This window comes from Emydura macquarii, unplaced genomic scaffold (genome assembly GCF_026122565.2).
Source record: "Emydura macquarii macquarii isolate MOO-44397 ecotype Brisbane River unplaced genomic scaffold, CSIRO-AGI_Emac_v2 contig_3391, whole genome shotgun sequence".
Taxonomy (NCBI): Eukaryota; Metazoa; Chordata; order Testudines; family Chelidae; genus Emydura; species Emydura macquarii.
In genome coordinates, this window is record NW_027133528.1 from 1,417 (window position 1) to 8,658 (window position 7,242).

The following is a 7,242-nucleotide window of genomic DNA, read 5'->3' on the forward strand; positions in this document are numbered from 1 at the left end:
CTTCGCTATGGCTGCGTTCAGTTCCACCGTGCACCAAGTCCCCAGGAGGGCCCGTTCCTCGTCAGTGTGGGTGCACGTCTCCCGCTGTTCGGTTTCCGCACAGGTTCGACATAGCGGGAACATGAGTTTGCCACTCACGCTGACAGGCCACAACAGGAAAAAGAGCCCTCGCGGGTGGGGTACGCTTTAACTTTCGCGATTCCAAAATAATTTGTGAGAGGCCCAAATTTGTCACCAACGATATTGGGGTGTCCGACTGGGTATTTTTTGGTTTTGTTTACGAAAGGGTACAGGCTGGTAAAATCATAATAGTGGATTTTTTCACCGGGGTTAGGTTTGTAATACAGACGGATGGCATTAGTCCTACCCCCCAAAAAAAGCATCCCTCGGGACAAGAGGCTGAGGCAATTGTGCTTCGTTTAAGAAATCTGCAAAATCCCTCCCCGTTTCTATCATCACCTCCCATTCATGTCCCCAAAGAGTCCTGACTACATATCCTAGTCTTTTCAAATAGTCGGTTTTGAGCTGGGTTTTGTAATAAAGGAACCCAAAAGTCATCCCCGTCATAGGGTTCAGGGCTTTTTCATGGTAACAGGTGACGCAACCGTGGAAAAAACACCCGTTAAACTCAAAGGCCACGCGTACCCCATCAATGATGGCGTAACCGTCTAGAAAGTAGGGGCCTACCTGTAACTCCCCGCCCCGTAACGCATGATGTATTTCTATATTTTCTTTGTGAGCGGTATACAGCAGCCACTGAATAGATGGGGTCGAATATCTCTTTTTCTGCCGGTGATAGTTGTTGGGCGGGAGAAGAGCTATTGTGTTAGACTCTAAAAACAGAAATCTACATGGCCATGCAGACTGATGCTGGAGTTATGTACTGGAAAGGATCTACATGCAATGTCACCTCCACGAATGTGCCAGACCCCCTCTCTACCACGTCTGACTTGGCCGTCATTTTCATGATCTCTTCTCTGTACAGCATACAGGCCTGTCTCAAAAAGTTGACATCTTGCTGACAGTTACACGCGAGCTCTTTCTGCAAGTCAAACGTATTGTTTTGGTGGTCCCGGTACCAGTTGAGAAAGTCTGCTTTCTCCCGGGGCATCATGCTGTCGATGCCGTAGTGCTCCACCCCCGGCACAGGTCCCACATAATTTTGGTTTTCTAAAGTGTTAAAAAATGTGGGAAGTACCCTTTGCTGTAAATACACAAAGACACAATAGCTGGATTCTCACAAAAACGTTTTTATTTAAAAGGCATGCAGCAGCCACCTTGAAATATTTATCTTGTATATAAGGCCCACACAGGCCATCTTATAGATAGTCACAAAGCCCCCCCCCCCCCCCCCCCCCGCCCCCGCCCTTTTCAATACTTGTATTTACAGCTAACAAGCCTGATATCGCGTGTAGGGCCCCTCACCAATTTCTAACTTAATCCTTTTTGGATTTCTTACAAATAGCCTGCTTCCTAAGTAAGGCTCTGTAACTTTTTGTGTGGACCAAACGGTCCATATAACACTCTAAACAGGCATCTTCCGGTTTGGACATTTTCTTTAGAACACTGCATGGGTCTTGACCAAATTATACAGCCTTTACCAAAGTCACCCCGTGTGCTAAATGCTCTTGGGTTAAGCAGAGACATTGCATAACATAACTTATGGCCATAACAGAATTCAACAGGCTTTCAAAACATAGTTCAGCACACAGGCCCCGAAGCTTGCAGTTTATATCCTCTGAAGTCCAAGTCACGCAGTCATGGTCCCATTGGCCTGGAGGGTCTATGACACAACCCTCACAATCTTCGAAAAGCTTTTCCCTAAGACAGTAATTAAGGGTAGCAGAAACAGCACCACGTACGATAGCCCGCATGGCTTTTTTACGCTCACGACATGGCACCGGCTCAGTTCGTTCCATGCCAAGACTCCTCTTCAACGCCATATAGGCGTCATCCTCGGCGTCATCCTCTTCAACGATTTGTATCGGCGTCGGGCCTGGTTCATCTACGCTGTCTGATGCAATGTTGTTTGTGGTCACCTGTTGAAAACATTTTCAGAAAAGAAACAGCTGTAAGTCTCTACGGCTTGGCTTCTGTTTTTAGATCTACACTACCCTGCTCGGTTACTAACCCCACCACCCCCCCCAAACTTGTTCATTTCTTTACCCGCGACTCATTTCTTCCTTCGGCCTGCCCCGCCAGTGACTCCCGTGAGCCGCCCTCCTCCATGGGCACATCAGGCTCGTCGGGCGCTCGGAACCATCGCTGATGTAGCGCTTTCTACACCTGGGGGCCAAGAACTGAGGAGCCAAAACAAATTTCGAAGGCCTCACGGGTGTGGTGAAGGCGTCCATGTTCCCCTCTTGGCGTTTTTCCACGAGCTGTGAACCACGTGGTCTCGAAAACGAGACGCTTTAAAGGCCCCAAAACTTCCGGGGGCTGCACCGCCCCATTGGTGCACCTTTCCCTTCTGGGACTGCCTAAGCCTGCTCCGCTTGGGGGATGGGGGTTCCCCGCTCCTCCCTGTACCCTTTCTGAGCCAATCCCAGCTCTTGGCATGAAACACCTGACCACTTCTGGTCATGTGAGCATCTGGGGTCCAATCCCAGCTCTCGGGGTGAAACCCTCTCCCATTGGTGGGGAGCTGTCAGGGGGCATTCTCGGAGGGTGGTTGCACCACCCGTTTCCGGGCAGGTGCCGCTCTTGAACAGGAAGTCATAACCCGAGGAGGAACAGGATGTCAGGTGACCGGATGGTACGGGACTTCCGGTGACCAAGGTGGATAAGGCGGGACTTCCGGTCACGGGACCTTTCATTGAAGGTAGCCCCTTTGTACTACTTGCGTCGAACAGAAGCCTTAGACGAAAGTGTCATTAATTAACTAATTATTTTCCTTGATTAACATTGCTACAGGGAGCTGGCCCAGGGGCCTGATTCGCCGAGTCAAAACTGCCCCCAAAAGGCAGAAGTTGAAATTTAATATTGGAACCCTGCTCCCAGCAACATTCTGGCCATGGAGCCTGGGCCAAATTCCCACCATCCGGAGGCGCAAATGATCCATCTGCAACGCAAGGAACCTCGATGTGTGACATTCAGAGGCTGTGTTCTGGCCGGGTTCCATCACCCACATGTTCCTTGTTAATCACTAGTGGCTCAGATATCTCCTCCGTCAGCTCCCCAAGTATTCGAGGATGTGTTAAAGACAGCTAACTTGTCACATTTTCTCTTATTGTTTTTCCCCCCTCGTTGAGTAACGGGCCTACCCTGTCCCTGGTCTTCCTCTTGCTTCTAATGTATTTGTAGAATGTTTCTTGTTACGCTTCATGTTTCTAGCTAGTTTAATCTCGGGTTGTGCCTTGGCCTTTCGAATTTTCTCCTTGCGTACTTGTGTTAATTTCTATATTCATCCTTTGTAATTTGACTGGTTTCCGCTTTTTGTAGGACTCTTTTTTGACTTTCAGATCACTTAAGATCTGCTGGTTCGGCCAGGGTGGTCTCTTGCCAAACCTCCTACCTTTCCTACGCAATGGGATAGTTTACTGCTGTGCCCTTAATAATGTCCTTAATGGTACCAGACACGTGTGTTTGTGCATGTGTGTGTGTGGCACCCCCGGCGGGAGAGGATGAGTCCTGCTTTCTGTGTGTAACAACTTCCTAAACCAATTGCATGTGACAAGCTGGGCCGGCCAAAACCACACAGCTGCTTTGCAGTTGCCATCGGGGCATTTTGTCCCTAACAGCAAAATCTCCCTTTGCTCCATGCAAAAGGAGCAATGGCTTTAACACAGCCTAATTAGTCGATGTAATTGCTAAAGACAACAACCAGCAGGACAGACACACACACACACAGCATCAGTGTAAGGGTACCATCTAATTACAGAGATATTCGTAGAATCACAGAATCAGAGAAGATGAGGGTTGGAAGGGACCTCCGGAGGTATCTAGTCCAACCCCCTGCTCAAACTGGACCAATCCCGACTAAATCATCCCAGCCAGGGCTTTGTCAAGCCAAGCCTTAAAAATCTCTAAAGATGGAGATTCCACCACCTCCCTAGGTAACCCATTCCAGTGCTTCACCACCCGCCTAGTGAAAAACTTTTCCTAATATCCAACCTAGACCTGCCCCACTGCAACTTGAGACCGTTGCTCCTTGTTCTATCATCTGCCACCACCGAGAACAGTCTAGCTCCATCCTCCCTGGAACCCCCTTTCGGGTAGTTAAAGGCCGCTATCAAATCCCCCTCATTCTTTTCTTCTGCAGACTAAACAAGCCCAGTTCCCTCAGCCTCTCCTCATAAGTCTTGTGCTCCAGCCCCCTCATCATTTTTGTTGCCCTCCGCTGGACTCTCTCCAACTTTGAAGGGGAAAGAACACATCCACCAACAAACACATCCACCAACCGTGTCTCTCACGTCTCAGTGTAGGAGCGGCTGTGATCGTCTGTACTCTGCCCCAGGGTGGAGTGGGAGGGCTTGTGTAGCGCTCCCCAGCAAACCCTCGAGTGCCAAGAGGTTTAGGTGCCTACAGGATTCAGCAGCAGCTGAGTGGGGTTTTATTTATGCCAGCAGGGCCTTATTCCGGCACTTAGGGGTGCACGCTCCAAGGAGTGAAGTTGCTAACTCCCAATGAAATCAAAGAGCAGGGGGTTGGACTGGTGACTTTGTGAATCTAGCCCCTGGGAACGGCCTATGGGAGTTGGGCACCTCATTCCCTTAGGCCTCTTTGAATATCTCAGCCCCTCTGAATAGCAAAACAAGACACAACTGTCTCTGTCTCTCTCTCTCTCTCTCTCTCTCTCGAGTTGGAAGATCCTCTTGGTCCTGTCTCAGACACGTGGTTGGCTTGTGCTACGCCCTTTGTGCTCAGGAGAGCTCCCTGTGCTGTGGTGCCTGGATGGACATAAACAGGGCTAGCGGCCGCTCCAAGGTCTGTTTGTTTGGTGGGGCCACTAACCCAGGACATTGACTTTTCCTGCACTGGTTTCACAACGCTGCTGGTTCCGTGTTGTTAGCTGAGCCTGGGAACCCCTCCTCTCACACCGGGGTCTATATAATGGGCAGGAGCAAGGGGACGGCGTCAGCTCTGCAGACAGCACATCTATTCCCCAAAGGACGGGAGCTGAGAACAAGGGCTTTGTCCGGGAGGGCACCAGAGCACGGTTGGTTGCTGAGCTGATCTGAATCTTCCAGCTGGAGATTGCACAGGGTTAGGCAGAGGAGATGGCTCAGTTAATTGGCTGCGGGAGGGCAAAATGTCCAGTGGGCAGGGCTGGTGCCACTGAGTGCTTGGGTCCTGTTCCCAGCTGGGGGAGGAGAAGACAGTTGAGTAATTAGAGGGGGTCTGGGAGTGGACACCTGGTTCTAGCCACTGCTCTGGAAAGGGAGTGTGGTCTAGTAGGTAGAGCAGGACCCCCCAGGGGAGAATCTCTCTTTAGTTTGGGGCTTAATCCAATTTAGTCAGGACTCCTGGGTTCTATCCCCGCCTCTGGGAGGGAAGTGGGGTCTGGTGGTTAGAGCGGGGGGGCTGAGAGCCAGGACTCCTGGATTCTATCCCCAGTTCTGGGAAGAGAGTGGGGGCCGGTAGCAAAAAACATGTCACGTGGAGATCCCAGCACGGGCGGGAGTTTCCAGAAGTTCAGGTCTCCCCGCGGAGCTGCAGAGTTTGGAAATGAAATGCAGGGCAGTGGGGTGGGCTCAGTTCATGCAGCGGCAGGTCCCGGCCGGCTGAGTGCAGAGGACACAACCGCCTCGGGACGACATTCAGCCCCCTGTGCTGTCCACAGCTGGGGTGAGCGTCCGACCAGCACCACTCAGGTCCCCTGCGGGATATTCAGAATCCACTGGAGCCAAGCGCGTGAGCGGCTGCTGCTGTCAGACTGTGGCTGGGATTTGCAAAGGGGCCCATGGGAGTTAGGCACCCAGATGACGAGGGGAGTGGGGTACTGAGCTCCCTCGGGCCATGTAGAAGATCCCAGTCATGTACAGTCCCAGGGACGCTGATGGGCCCATGCCCCAGCTGTGGATGTGTCGCACTGTGGGCTCAGACTGCAATCTGCAAGGGGCTCCCCGGGCATGGGGCTGGGAGGGGCTGAGCGGGTGCAGGTCCCCTCCGTGACGTGTCCATCCCTCCATCCTGTCCGCCCCACTGCAGGGCCTTCCCGCGGCAGAGGTGCCATGGCCTGGAGAGGACCCCACCCGATGCTGCTGCTGGTCCTGCTGGCCACGTGGCTGTCTCTGGCCTGGGGGGAGACCCGCTTTGGGAAGTTCAAGAGGCAGCACGTCGCTAACCCAAGGCCCGACTACCAGAACAACAGACATCTGAACAACAGCACTTACTGCAAGGATATGATGCAGCGCCAGGGCATGACCTCACCCGTCTGCAAGTTCACCAACACCTTCATCCATGTCAACAACGTCAACCCCGTCACCGACGTCTGCAGCCATGGGGGGACTTCAGCGGGTGGGAACCTGCACGACAGCAACGCCCGCTTTGCCCTCACCACCTGCAAACACCAGGGGAAAACGCAGAGACCGCCTTGCAAATACTCTGAAACAACCAGCACCCAACGCATCCGCATCGCCTGTGATAAGGAGGGGGACCCGGTGCACTACGAGAAATCGATACAGTCTGTGCCCGGGGCATAGCACGGCCAGCCCGTCGCACCCCCCACCGCCCGCTGCTCCCCCCGTGCCCGTCATACAGCATAGCCCCCCTTCCCCGCCCCCACCCGCTGCTGCCCCAGGGCTGTTCTTTCGCTGCTCCCTGCAATAAAACACACGCCTGCAAAGGCAGCGCGGCCGGGTGTGTGTCTGTGCCAGCCTGGGTGCAGAGCAATGAGCCGTTTCTCTCTCTCGGGGTCTCTGTCCCCTGCTGCAAACACCCCGCAGCCGAAGGGACCACGCCGGGGGTGCTGGACAATGATTTACAAGGTCCCTTCTCTTTTAAGGTGCCCCCACCATGCTCTGCTGGCCCAGGAGGGTGGGGCTGGAAGATCCTGCCGCAGGTGACACACGGGGGGTCACGTAGGCCCCTCTTTACCTGGCCCCCCAGTATCAGCAGACACGAGTCGTCTGCGCCAGAGGCTGGTTCCCCTTTGCACCATTCCCCAGGGTGGGTGGATTCTCCATTGCTAACAGAGCCGGGATGATTTGCTGAGAGCCCCGCGCGGGGCTGGGCTGCGGGGCCGGTGTGCGACCCAGGACGTCCCTTCTGGCCTTGCCACCCGTGGATCTAGGGCGCACG

At 53.4% G+C, this 7,242-nt stretch overlaps 1 protein-coding gene across 1 annotated transcript; it reads left to right on the forward strand.

The window, feature by feature from the left end:
- Positions 1-6,173: 6,173 nt before the first annotated feature.
- On the forward strand, positions 6,174-6,644 carry LOC137144188 (ribonuclease-like). Its single transcript, XM_067534384.1, has one exon. It carries the CDS (start codon positions 6,174-6,176, stop codon positions 6,642-6,644), a length of 471 nt encoding a protein of 156 aa, XP_067390485.1.
- The last annotated feature ends 598 nt before the right edge of the window (positions 6,645-7,242 follow it).